Here is a 14,446-nt window from a genome sequence, read left to right as displayed (position 1 = left end):
ATTTGAATATTTTAAAAATTATATACGTGAAATGAAACTTCATAAACCTACCTAAACGGTTTAGTAAAATGCCTTATTATATTTGTAGTTACTAAATCTATGAATGCATAAATGCCATTATAAAATTTGTGGTAAAATATATTATATATTTGTAATTTATGGTAAAAATATAATAAGTAATAAATAGTCAACGTTCAAATGCAAAGGCACTCAGCGTTTGATGTTTCTTTTGTCAGCAACCAGTAGCCACCTCTACGGTCAGCCTCTATAGACCAGACCGTCCGATCGTATATGGCGACGACACCGTCGGTCAGGTCGGACGGGGAAGCTTTTTCGGGCCCCACTTGGCGGACCACTTTCGTTCCCTCTGGCTCTGACTCTTAGAAATCAACCATCCTCTTCTCTGCTCTTCAATCGATCGATCGATCGAGCAAGCAATCGCAATGGCGGCACAAGCCCTCCACTTCCTCTCGCCTTCCGTCCCCTCTCCTTCTCTCCCCGCTCTATCTTCCGGCAAGCCTTCGATGCTCCCTTACGCCTCTGTCTTTCGCTCCCGCCCTCGCTCCTTCTCCCTCCGCGCCTCCTCTTCCCTCCGCGATCTAGGCCTCACCCCCTCCGACGGAGGCGCCGCATCCATCGACGTAGACGCCGTAACCGAGGCCGAGCTTCGGGAGAACGGATTCCGGAGCACGAGGCGGACCAAGCTGGTCTGCACCATCGGCCCCGCCACCTGCTCCGCCGAGCAGATCGAGGCGCTCGCTGTCGGAGGAATGAACGTCGCCAGGGTGAACATGTGCCACGGCACCCGCGAGTGGCACCGCCAGGTGATCCGACAGGTCCGCCGCCTCAATGAGGAGAAAGGGTTCGCCGTGGCTGTGATGGTGGACACCGAGGGGAGTGAGATCCACATGGGGGATCTCGATGGTGACGCCTCTGTCAAGGCCGAGGTTAGTTTCCTGCACCTGCTTCATACGATTACTTTCGCCTTTATTTCATTCCGGCATTTATATAATGCAAGGTATGAGCATCATTAAGCTCTGCAAAAGTATTCCGCATTCGGGGAGTTCAAATTCATATGCTTATCATTCTTCGTTGTTATTGTGTTCATATCCTTTGCTCAGGAGAAGTGCACTCGTTTATTAGTCAACGATAGGTCAACATAGCACAGAGAATTTTAATATGCTTGCAAATTTAAACAAAATTGATCGGCAATGTGATGAGTTGGAGATGAACTAATATAGCTTCGTTAAAAATCAAAAGCATGTCCACTGCAATCTTATTATTTGAACCTCCTAGTGGTTGTGCAACTTTTCTTCATCTACTTCAAATGCATTAATGATATTGGGACTGTCTGTGTTATTTGAAAATTTTATCTTTGGGGAATAGGTGCAAACTAGATGGAGGAGGGGTCTTATTTGCAGAATATTATTGCTAACATTGCCCTTGGTAAACAATTAAGGGAAAATGGTCGATGTGTCATTTTGTCCTTACTGTTTTATATGAACATGGTTCACAATTCACAAGATCTGCATCAAGGATATCTGTTTATCTGAACTAGTGCTTCTCTAAAAAAAAAATTCTTAAAATTCCAGACATCATATAAGCTTACTAGTAGCTGGATTTGCAATGAATTTCTTCTTCCTAGTATCATGTGGGTCAGCTGAACCTGAAATAAGACATCATCTGAATTGTGTGTTTCATGTATTACTGAGTTTTGTAACATGTAGATTAGTAGGTGGAAATAATGGATGGTCTTAACCATGCAATAAAGTTTGTTGGATCTCAGTCATCACTTTGCATGACATGAGGCGTGACATTCCTATGCATCGTGATTCCATGAAAGAACCTGTCAAACTGATTTATTAATCCAGAATCATGCAGAGGAAATTCAAGCCTAGTTGCGAGTCTACATTAGTCATTTCATCTTAACACTTGTTTTGAACCAAACTTAAGTTCCTCACAATTCGTGGATCTCTCATGAATCATATGCAACGAGTACACAAACAAAATCAGTTTCAAGATGATATGAATACAGTTTATCAATGTCATAATCCACAAAATAACTATGAATAAAAGTTTTGTAGTGATATGAATACAATCAAGATGATATTCTAATCCAATCTTGTCCATGTGGAGAAACCATAGGGACTAAATTATATTTGATTTGAAATTGGTGAACTTCGAGTGATGTGACACCTGATCTTGTTAACATTCTGTTTTACACAGGATGGTGAGATTTGGACATTTAGTGTAAGAGCTTTTGACGCAGCACTTCCAGAACGGACCATTGCTGTAAATTATGATGGCTTTGCTGAAGGTCAAAGATTCAGATTTTTTTGTTCCCTTTTTGATAAGTGAAGGACATTATACCATATGGTGTCTCATGTCTTGTTGCAACTAATGCAGATGTTAGTGTTGGCGATGAACTTCTTGTGGACGGAGGAATGGTTAGGTTTGAGGTGATTGAAAAGATAGGTCCAGATGTAAAATGCCAGTGCAATGATCCTGGGCTGTTGTTGCCACGTGCTAATCTTACTTTCCGGAGGAATGGAAGACTAGTCCAAGAACGTAATGCAATGCTTCCTACAATTTCTTCTAAGGTTTGTGCTTCCCATTGAAAATGTGCACTCAATGTGGTTACTTGTGGAAATTTCTGAACTCCAATTAGAGTATATGTTATTCTAAGAAAGGATTCTTAGATTGCAAAGTAAATTTTAGGTTGTGTTTATTTAAACATCAGTAATATTTGTTCCCTGGCTCTCATTTTGACATTCATTTGAATCTAACAATTTTCTTGAGTAATTGATCTATTGATTAGATGAACAAAAAACAGAAATATCAGTTATCAAGAGCCATGCCTGAAAGTTACCATCAACCTTATTGAAGGGTTAGTGTGGTTACTTTTGGAAAATTCTAAACTCCAATTACAAGTATATGAATTGTGCTCTTACAAATTGAGAAAGGATTCATAGCTTGTAAATTAAATTTTAGATTGTTTTTCTTTAAACATCCACTAGTTCTATTTATTCTCAAGATCTTGTTTTGATGTTCATTTTGAATCTAACAATTTTCTTATGTAATTTATTGGACGAGCAAAAATATAAATATCAGTTCAAAAGCCATGTTGAAAAGTCACCATCAACCTTATTGGAGGATGTTATATTTTTCGACACTATAGAAGAACTTAAAAAGTTGCCTTTTGACATCATTGGATCATCTAAGTTTGGTGTACTTTTTCATAAAACCTCATGCATTTTAATCTGTTGCAATTGCATGGTTTAATCTCACTCCAATAATTGAGTCAGATTTTAAATCATATTTCTAAATGATGAGTATCATGGAATTGGTCGGTGATGAAATATTCTGGCCCATTTTTTCCTTGTAAGTGGGACAAGGAAAACAAAACCATATTCAGGGTTTAGTTGTTTGTTAGTAATCAGCCCTTGTAAGTGCAAAAACTGATACGAAGATAGGTGATATACAAGTAAGAAATATTAGCTACCTAATTATGTCTGTCAAAATTCATCACTAATCTTCATCCTTGTTTTGATGACCTGAATATGTGCAGGATTGGCTTGATATTGACTCTGCAATATCTGAGGGTGTGGACTTCATTGCAGTTTCCTTTGTCAAGTCTGCAGATGTCATAAATCATCTTAAGAGCTATATAGCTGCAAGATGCCCTGACAAGTAAATAGCATTTTTTGTCCTTTTTCCACTTTATATATATATTTTTTAATTTTTTCCCAATATGTATTGCTTTTTTGCTTCTTCTATAGATCATGCACACTACTAGCAAAGTTTTTTAGATCATCAAAAAAGTTTATTCTCTAAGGTTTTCTCCTTTGGTCTAAGACTTGGACCTTATAGCTTGTAGATTAGCAAATGTGACTGAGAGTATTTATGAATGTTTATTTGTGCATATCTGGATTTATATTCCTTTGATTAAAATCTGCTCATGTCAATTCAACCCCTCAATTACAAAAGCAATTTATTTGTTTTTGTGTTTGCATTAAAACTTTCTGTAATATAAAATTCACTTATAGTTCTTACACATTATCATTATAATTAAACCATATTTGTTCCAACTGTTTGGGTCAGCTCATTTATAGTTCCTGTACACATTCATAAATTGCATGATGTTTTTTTTTAAAAAATGTTCCTTTGAAATTTTTGTTGGTTCCGCATAAGCTACAATGGTTGATGGCATTTGATGATCATTATTTTCAACATTGGTGAAACAATACAGATTAGAGGGTTTACTCCAAGATAATGTTTTTCCAGACTTACATGAACGATTCCTTAGTTTGTTAATGTTGACTAAGGATTACTTTTGATGATTCTGGTACTAAAACTAATGGGATAAGTTGGAAGAGAGAGATTAATGCAATATCAAATATGGGTTTGTATTAATTTTTTGGAGAAAATAAGAGAGCATAAATGCCAAATCATATAGATCTGCTGAGGAGATTTAAGAAAGTGTCAATGCATGGATTCCCTAATTGTCAAATAATATTAAAAAATCTTGATGGAGTAGTTAAAGCTTTTTAACATTGAAGGTGAATGAAAACTTGAATTATCGGCTTTATAATGCAGTATGGTTTCCTATTGGACAAGTTTTCCTCTCTTGAGTAATATTATGCATCTTAACTGGTATTTGTTTTTTCAAACTTATATGAGAATCATACAAATGACACATGTTCATATCGTATAGATACTTAATTACTGCATATTCATGAGTCTCTAATTTCCTTTGCCTCTGTACCATAGAGGATGAGTGCAGGTGAGGAAGAGAATTCTACTAGAAAGATAAATCTTGAAGCAAAACCAACTAACCAAATATGTTTTGGGAAAGAATCATCTGGGCCTAATTGATATGAGTTTTCAAAGCAATAATACATTCTTATATGATAGCTTATACTACTTATTTCAGTGAAATTGCTGTGATCGCAAAGATTGAGAGTTTTGATTCCTTGAAAAAGCTAGAAGAGATCATCCATGCATCAGATGGAACAATGATAGCCAGAGGAGACATGGGTTCTCAAATTCCTCTTGAAGAAGTCCCTTCAGCTCAGCAAAAAATTGTTAAATTGTGCAGACAGCTTAACAAACCTGTAATTGTGGCTTCTCAGCTTCTGGAATCTATGATTGAGTATCCAACGCCAACTAGAGCGGAAGTTGCTGATGTCACAGAGGCTGTTAAACAGAGGGCAGATGCTCTGATGCTCTCAGGTGAGTCAGCTATGGGCCAATATCCAGAGAAAGCGTTGACTGTGCTTAGAAATGTAAGCCTACGAATTGAAAAATGGTGGAGAGAAGAGAAGATTCATGAGGAAATCGATCTTCCAGATATTTCATCTTCTTTCTGTGGTAAAGTTTCAGAGGAAATATGTAACTCGGCTGCTACAATTGGTAAAGTATCTTCACATTCAATTTGCCTATTTCTATTCATCTAGACTTTCAAGGCTCATCTCAATTTTATTCCTTGGATATTTATTCATGCATCTACTGGAGTATGATAAACTAGGTATTAAATTGATTATATATATGTTTACTACATCTAATTCAGTATCACATTTAACTATTTAAGATATAACTGTAAATGGCAGAAATAAATGCTTCTTAAACAAAGTCAATTTTCTCATCATTTGTCTTGATTCCTATTTGTGCTAAAGAGTATTTTTCTTGGTGTTTCTTGAAACCAACCTCAAAATAGATCCCATTCGGTAGAACAACAATAAAGGTACATCTATTTTTAGTGCTTTTGATACGATCTCCATGCCACGTCATCAACCCATGGTGCCACATAAGAAGAACATAATTTATACATATTCTAGAAGAACCAAGAAAACATAACACTTGTACCGCAATGCATAAAATAAGGAAGTTGGTTGTAACTTCCATTGATAACTACCACCTATTTATATCTATATATAGGTACTTAGGACTAATAATGAGGTTATCTCTAAGAAATTGCTATTTGTTTCCGTATTAGGAGGATTGTCCACTCCATAAGGACAAGTGTATTGTAAGAATTCTAAGTGATATCAATGAGATATATTTGTTTTCCTTAAAATAAATTGTATTTAACATTTTGGTATCAGAGCCATCAAAATCCTTACCCACATCTGCTGCCATAATGGTGAATACTCGATCAACTTCGATTCTCGACGATCCTATACATTCTTCTCCTCTGCCAATACTGGAGGTCATCATACAATTCCAAAAATAGTTTGGATGCGTTAGCCACTGATGTGGCTGTTCTCAAATCACAAGCCCACATTCCTATGATGGGTGGTATGAGCCACAAGAATGATAATCAACAGCATTCAATCCATATTGACGAATATGATAATTCCTGGGAGCGTAATTTTTCACGTAAACATCACACCAGAATGGATTTCCCAAACTTTAAGGGAGGTGATCCTAGAGGTTGGATCCTCAAAGCAGAAAAATATTTTCATTATTACCAAACACCTGAGAACTTGAAAGTAGATGTGACTGCTATGTACTTAAAGGATGATGCATTAGATCTATTTGCCTGGATCAATAATGAGCGATCGTTGGTATATTGGGAAGATTTAGTTCAAGCTTTACAAGAGAATTATGGTCCGACCAAATTTCAGAATCCTAATGAACATATTTGTAATATTTTACAAACTCACGGTGTTCAAGAATATTGCCAGGAATTTGTTAAAAGGGCTACTCGTGTACAACATTGGCTATAACATTGCCTCTTAGGTGTTTTCTTGAATGAATTACATGAGGAAATAAAAATTGATATTCAAATCCACAAACCTCGGAGTGTATATAAAGCAATGAGTCTGGCTTGGAATATGAAATATAGTCAAAGATGAATAAAAATTTCAAGGGTGTTACAATGATTATGTAAGGTTGAAACAACACCAATTACATTCCCTTCCAGAATACCAACTTCAACATTAATCGATCTTTCCCATTGACACATCTTTCCAACACCACTGCACCAACGAAATTCTGGGATGCAGAAAAACAAGCACGACGAGACAAGGACCTCTATTTTCGTTGTAATGGAAAATTCAGTCCTAGATATCGTTGCAAACCAATATCATATTCATTATTAGAAATTGCTAATAACAAAGGTGGGGCTATTCGGTTACAGGAAACATAAGAAATTGAAATAAAGGGAAGGGAGGATGACATGGTAGAAATCTCTTTTCATGCTATTCTCGGTAGTTCTTCTGACATTACAATGAAAGTACAAGGAACTCTCTATGGTTGTCCAGTGTTGATCCTTATTGATAGTGGTTCCACGCACAATTTCATGTCTGACAAGTTAGTCGACGACCTTTGATTGTTGGTACAATCAACGCCTACATTTGGTGTGCAGAGTGGTAATGGCGAAATCATACGCTGCAACAAAATTTGTATGGAAGTTGTGTTGGATCGTGAAAGACGAGAGAAGAGGGGGGGGGGGGGGGTTAAATCTCGTTCGTTAAAAATCTTTTCTTTATCGTTAACGTAAAATTGAATCAGAGTAAGAATTGCAGTGGAAATAAAAAAAGTAAAACTAAAGACTCGGTTATTTTTATTTGGTTCGAAATAGAGATGTAGCACAGTTGTTAGAGAACTTCTCGAAGTAGAGTTGTCGAAGCTTGCATGGACAGTTGCAACAAGAGCAGAGTATATCGAATGAGAGAGTTGTGTATGGCTCGGTGCTCGAGAGCTTCTTTTTTAGGCAGAGTTCGGTCAACCAAAAAATTGTTCGGTCGACTGATCCTTCTATCGGTATATTGAACACCGCGCCTTCCTTCTTTGCGTTGATTCAAATCGGTTGATCCCATGATTTTCGTTGTTCGGTCGATTGATCAAGCCTATTGGTAGATCGAACCCTTGAATTATCATTCCAGCGAAGATTCGATCTGATCGTTTGTAACTTCCATTTTTGGTTTGATCGACTGATCCCCATTATCGGTCGACCGATCCGCCTATTTACCAAGTCACGAGTTCTGCCATTTTTGCTTTATCAGTCGACCAATCCTATGGTTCGATCGACAGAACCTTGGTCAACTCGGAACTATCTGCAAAACATAGTTAACACAAATACAATAATAATAGTGCTCCTGCAAAACAGAGTTAGACAGATATATTAATGTATGAACAAGATAGTAAGGACTGTTCTAATCTCAACTTTAGAAATCTCCGTTGGTTTCTTCTTGGATAAGTGCCTAAGGTTTGCCCCTTCTGGGATACGACCTCACCACACTATCTCCATTAGCTTGCCTTAATTCACCTGCCAAATATCGGATCTTTCAGACCTGTTTGGGCCTTCTCTGCTCAATGTTTGATCGCCTGATCCACTAAGACTTTTTCTACAATACTAAAATAGCATAACATAGAGAATAGTAATGCAAAATAGTGTTGGTAAAACTATACTTAGGTTTACCAAAATTCGCTGGTTCGGTCGACTGCACCATCTAGCTTTACTTACTAGGACTTTCACTTTGCTTAGAGTTTACTCCTCAAGAATTCTCATTACCTAGGGTTACCTCCCCTTAGGTACCTAGGGTTACCGCCTCCTAGGGTTACCTCCCCCTAGGTACCTAGGGTTATCTCCCCCTAGGATTTTCCTCTTGCCAAGCATCAGGTCATCTTGACCTACTTGGACTTGCTAGTCACTCAATAGACTACTCACCACTTGCTAGTCATCTGGTTAACCTTGACCTGACTAAACTTCTCAATTGACTATGTTAACCTTAACCAAGCTCCATTAAATATTTTTCAAACAAATATCAAAATCCAGGAGGTCGATTGCACCAACAAGTTAAAGTGTAGTTATCAGGCTTGAGTATTCTCCAGGATTACTATCGTCCTTAGTTAGAGGTGCAGATCTCGTATTGGGAATAAAATGATTAGCATTTTTAAATACTGTACAAACAAATTGGAATGAGATGTTTTTGGTTTTCTATGTAGATGGCAAACAGTACAAACTTCAGGGGGTAACAACACCATCTTATTCAGAGGCTACACTCCAATATTTGGCTAAGGAGCAATTTGCAGAATCTGTCAAGCCATTGATTACAATAACCAAATCACAACTTGCTAACACTCCTGCCAAATCACTGGTTACCGCATGTCCAATCGACTACTTATTAAGCCTATTTGAGGTTGTGTTTCATGAACCTAAGGTGCTTCCGCCCTTTAAATACCATTCACATTCTATCGCTTTAATACCATTGGCTACAACACCAAACATCAGACCATACCGCTAGCCTCATTCTAAAAAAGCGGAAATTGAAACACATGTGGCCAAATTATTGAAATTAGGATTTATATGACCAAGTACTAGTCCGTTTGCTAGTCCCGTACTTTTAGTGCAGAAGAAAGATCATTCTTGGCGCATGTGTATGGATTATAGGCGCCTTAATCAAATTACTATCCCTTATAAATATCCAATCCCCAACATAGATGAATTATTGGATGAATTACATGGTGCCATCATTTTTTCCAAGATCGACTTGCGCTCTGGCTATAATATATTCAAAACTGCATTATGGACTCATTGGGGACACTATGAGTTTATTGTCATACTCTTTAGTCTTACGAATGCTTTGTTTACATTTCAAGCAACAATGAATGAGCTATTTCGGTCTTATTTACGTAAGTTTATCTTGGTTTTCTTTGACGACATCTTAGTGTATAGTGTTGATATTGAACAACACCAGCAACATCTGTCCATCGCTTTCCAGCTCTTGCGGGACCATACTTTTTATGCTAAAAAGTCCAAATGCTTATTTCATCAACCCCAACTATCTTTCTTAGGCCATACTTTCTCATGCAAGGGTGTAGAGATGGATTTAGATAAACTACAGGTTATCCATCATTGGCCTCTATCAAATTCTGTGAAGGAGCTATGTGGCTTTCTTGGCCTCACAGGTTATTATCGGCGATTCATCAAGAACTATGGTCTCATTGCCAAACCTTTAATTGATCTCACGAAGAAGCATAACTTCAAATGGCATTAAGCAGCTACTGCAGCATTTCAAACACTGAAACTAGCCCTTACATCTGCTCTAGTTCTTTATCTTCCTGATTTTAATGCAGCATTTACTATTGAATGTGATACATCATCAGAGGCCATTCTTTCCCAACATGGACATCCTATTTCTTATTTCAGCAAAGGTTTATCTTTTTCAAACAGACTCAAATCTACTTATGACCGTGAGTTATTGGCATTGGTATTGGCATTAGAAAAATGAAAGCATTACTTGTTGGGTCGACATTTCTTTGTCACTTCTGATCATTGTAGTCTCAAGTTTTTGCTCGGCTAGCGTCTTACGACAAACGAACAACAACGATTTCTCTTGAAATTGTTGTCGTTTGATTTCTCCATCATTTACAAAAAAAAGTGTAGAAAATATAGGAGCTGATGCTTTATCGCGCCTACCTCAACATGCTGACTTCTTGTCAATGGTCATTCCTTTCCCTTTGGATTTTCTGGAGCTGCAGCAGACATATTACAGGATCACTTTACTACAAAAACAAGCTTGTCATCCCTAAGAAGTCTTCACTACGGCAAAAATTGTTGGTTGAATCTCATAACACTTGCACCGCTGGTCATGGAGGCTATCTCAAAGTTTTTACTGGCCACGCATGAAGCATGATGTTAAAGCCTGAATTCAAAATTGTTTAATTTTTCAACGGTCTAAATATCAAGCTTTAGCTCCCGTAGGTTTGCTACAACCACTATCCATACTTGACCGAATTTGGGAGGATATTTCTTTACACTTCATTATTAATTTGCCAAAGTCAGGAGGTTATGATACTATTCTGGTTGTAGTTGATAGATTGAGCCAATACGCCCATTTTGTTTCACTATCTCACCCCTTTACTACCAAATCTATTTCTCACCTATTCAGCAAGGAAATTGTTCGTCTACATGGGTGATCGAGGTTTATTGTGTTTGATAGAGATGTGATATTCCTCAGTGCTTTTTGGCAAGAATTGTTCAAGCTCAGTCACACTAAACTCAATATGAGTTCTGCTTACCATCCGCAAATTGACGAACAAACTGAAGTTGTGAACCGCTGCCTTGAAACTTATCTACGTTGTTTTGCTGGTGAACATCCTCATTCTTGGTCCAAGTTTTTATCTTTGGCAAAATATTCATATAATATTAGATTCCATAGTTCATCTGGTACTTCTCTTTGCATTGTTTACGACAGAGATCCTCTGCATCTGCAATCTTATATTCATGGTGAAACTAATATTGTTGATCTTGAAGACTAGTTAATAACACGGGATGCTATGCTACGCACATTGAAGGACAATCTTGTCAAAGCTCAGTCTCGTATGAGGTCACACACAAATTCCAAATGACGTGATCTCCAATTTCAAGTTGGTGATGTTGTTTTTTTACATCTCCAACCTTATAGATAACGTTCCTTAGCCAAGCGCAGGTATGAAAAGTTGTCCCCCGATTCTTTGGGCCATATACTATCTCAAAAAAAGTTGGACGAGTTGCATATAAGCTTGCTCTTCCACATTCCTCCAAAGTGCATATAGTTTTCCATGTTTCTCTCCTACGTCGTGCTTATGGACAATATAACACTTTGCACACACCGTCGCTTCCTGTCAATTCCTAAATGGGTGATGCTACTAACATTGCCACTGTAATGAATCATCGCTGGATCAATGAAGGCGGGTGCCCCTCTTTGGACCTCTTAATCCAATGGCTCGTAGACCTCTTGATTCTTGAAGAAGCTAGTTGGGAGAATTATGATTTGCTCGTTGCACAATTTCCTTCTTTCAAAGGAGGGGGTATTGATACGATCTCCATTCCACATTATCAACCCATGCTGCCACATAAGAAGAACATCATTTATACATATTCTAGAAGAACCAAGAAACTTGTATTGCTATGCATAAAATAAGGAAGTTGGTTGTAACTTCCATTGATAACTACCACCTATATATATATATATATATATATATATATATATAATACTTAATGGCTAATAAGGAGATTATCTCTAAGAAATTGCTATTTTTTTTCTGTATTTGGAGGATTGCCCACTCCATAAGGACAAATGTATTGTAAGAATTCTACATGATATTGAGATATATATTTGTTTTCCATAAAATAAATTGCATCTAACAATTTTGCACTGTATAAGCAATTTTTTGGGTAAAATTCCAAATACAACATTTTGGGATTATTAGTATGTCCTCGTTGTTGACCCAACTAATAGACAAAAGCTGGCATTAGAACTAATTTTTTGCTAACACCTGCTTATTCTTAGCTTCTAGGAACTGCCATGGTGTCTCTTGCTATAACAATGATGTGACTTGATGCTATCTAGTTCCTTTATGTGGTTTAGACAACCTGATTGACATCTGACTTTCTGGTCCAGCAAAGGATTGAATTAGGAGATAGGTTTCTGATGATCTAACTAACATCCTAGGTGAATATCACAATTAATTAAAAAAGATTAGAAGGAAGAACTTGGATATACTGAAAGCTACTAGGGTTTGACAAAGGGTACTTGGGAGGGAAAATAAAACGTTTTACGTTGGAAAATAGAAAATATGGATATGCTGGTCTTTTCTAAGATTTTTATTTATTTATTTATTTCAGAAGAATACATGAAAATCTTATACTACAAGCGTTATAAATCCTCATAGGCAACAGCCTATGCAGTGTTCAAAATTCAAATGGATGTCCTCTTATTGTAGATGAACTTGTATTGTTAAATGAATATCCTCTTTTAGTGGAGTTTTGTGCCTGAGATTGTTCTTCAGCATATTTGTTGATCTCGTTGATTGTGATTTGCAGCAAACAACTTGGGTGTCGATGCACTCTTCATCTTTACGAGGACTGGCGAGATGGCCTCACTTCTTTCACGTTGTCGCCCTGATTGTCCAGTGTTTGCATTTACTCCTTCAGCATCAGTTAGAAGACGATTGAATCTTCAGTGGGGTCTGATACCATTTCGTCTTAGTTTCTCAGACGACATGGAGAACAATCTGAACCGCACTTTTTCTTTGCTCAAGGCTAGAGGAATGGTCCAGCCTGGTGATTTGATCATTGCACTGTCTGATACATTGCAGACTATTCAAGTGATCGATGTGCCATAGGAAGAAACATTGATTTTCCCCACTAATTTATGAGAAACAGGCAGATATGATAAGATTAGAAGATGGTGCAGGATTCTCTAGTTATTGCTTTGAGTTTTATTTTTTCTTTTTTGATCTTGCGTTGACTGATTTACTAATTTACCATAATGATTATGCTTTACTTCAGGGGCTGTTGAATAAAAACACCAACACATTGTTTCTGTTTTCCTGTGATTTCAAGGCATTGGACTCTCGTGTATCTATTATAGTCAATCTGTTGACTTTTCATTTTGTTTCTCCTTTTTCCCTCAATTTTAGGCTTGTGGTGTTGAATGAATTCTGATCGAACAAAATAGCATTTATGTACACTACATTTATACAGGGGCTATAAAAAAAGTAACTTCTTGTTTTCTGAAGCCATTTCTTGTCAGGCAACAATCAAAAGGCCTCTCAAATTTATCCTTGGTTAATTCTTTATCATCAAAGTGTCTCTGTTCTAAAATGATCCTGTCAACAGAGCATTTGCGCTGTCATTCCTCCCTCAGTCTTCGGCATACAGTTCACACTCATCTGTTTCAAAGTTTCAGCATTAGCTAAAGGGCAGCACCATCACTTGATCTATGAGGTTGATCGCATTGTCGGTGGTGATTTGTATAACGGGACGTGCCCATTCCTTGTCGCTCCAAAGTTGTGTGCTACGCCCTCCTCTTTGGGGACTGCAGGAATTTTTCCTATGTGATCTAACTTCTTACTTTCCAATGTTTGTATTTCATGGTATTGTGAGTGATAAAGAATCCTAAAATCCTAAACTAGTGCAGACTGGAACAAATAAAATCTGATGGTGATGGCCGGAAAGGATGTCCTTAATCCGTGTCACCTCTTCGATGACGTCGATGGATCGGTCCTCCTCTTCCTCATTTTCCTTTTTGATGATCTCTTTGATGTCCTTTTTGATGATCTCATCGGCCTTGACTCCTAGAGGAAGAGGCGGGAGGAGCGCTTTGAAGCACAACTCTACGATCGTATCCCGTTGCCGTTGCAACTCGCTGGGATGGTCAAAGGCGGAGACGAGGATGGCGTTCTCAATGATCGGGAAGATATCAGCGCCGTCCGCGTGGAAGAGAGACGAGTTCTTCATGGAGTCGTCGGTGGCGGTAGTGGTTCGTTGACTATCATCGCGGTGAGGGAGTGAGAGGATCGGAGAACAGAGGAAATGGATCGGTCGATTTGGTGAGTGGGGTATCCGAACAATTGGGCGCGAAGATTTAAATACATATATAAGCCTAGTAAATATTATACTTTATCCCCTCATAGTATTAAATTTATGTTAAGTACGTTTACTTAAAAAAAA

General features: G+C 37.7%; 1 protein-coding gene across 3 annotated transcripts; it reads left to right on the top strand.

Moving 5' to 3' along the window:
- The first annotated feature begins 256 nt into the window (after positions 1–256).
- On the top strand, positions 257–13,393 carry LOC122024687 (pyruvate kinase isozyme A, chloroplastic-like). 3 transcript variants are annotated; one of them, XR_006123496.1, is made up of 8 exons: positions 257–947; positions 2,227–2,317; positions 2,407–2,600; positions 3,569–3,690; positions 4,934–5,412; positions 9,802–11,098; positions 11,205–11,438; positions 12,815–12,943. XR_006123496.1 is itself a non-coding variant. In XM_042583362.1 (6 exons), the coding sequence occupies exons 1-6, from the start codon at positions 444–446 to the stop codon at positions 13,114–13,116; spliced, it is 1,692 nt and encodes a 563-aa protein (XP_042439296.1). In that variant the 5' UTR covers positions 263–443; the 3' UTR covers positions 13,117–13,393. The 3 variants fall into 3 exon arrangements, 1 of the variants encoding a protein (XP_042439296.1); XR_006123497.1 differs by lacking the exon at positions 11,205–11,438; XM_042583362.1 differs by lacking the exons at positions 9,802–11,098; positions 11,205–11,438 and having other exon boundaries at positions 263–947; positions 12,815–13,393.
- The last annotated feature ends 1,053 nt before the right edge of the window (positions 13,394–14,446 follow it).

Source organism: Zingiber officinale, chromosome 1A (genome assembly GCF_018446385.1).
Source record: "Zingiber officinale cultivar Zhangliang chromosome 1A, Zo_v1.1, whole genome shotgun sequence".
Lineage (NCBI taxonomy): Eukaryota > Viridiplantae > Streptophyta > Magnoliopsida > Zingiberales > Zingiberaceae > Zingiber > Zingiber officinale.
Note: the sequence above shows the minus strand (reverse complement) of the source record. Positions and strands in the feature narration are given on the sequence as shown.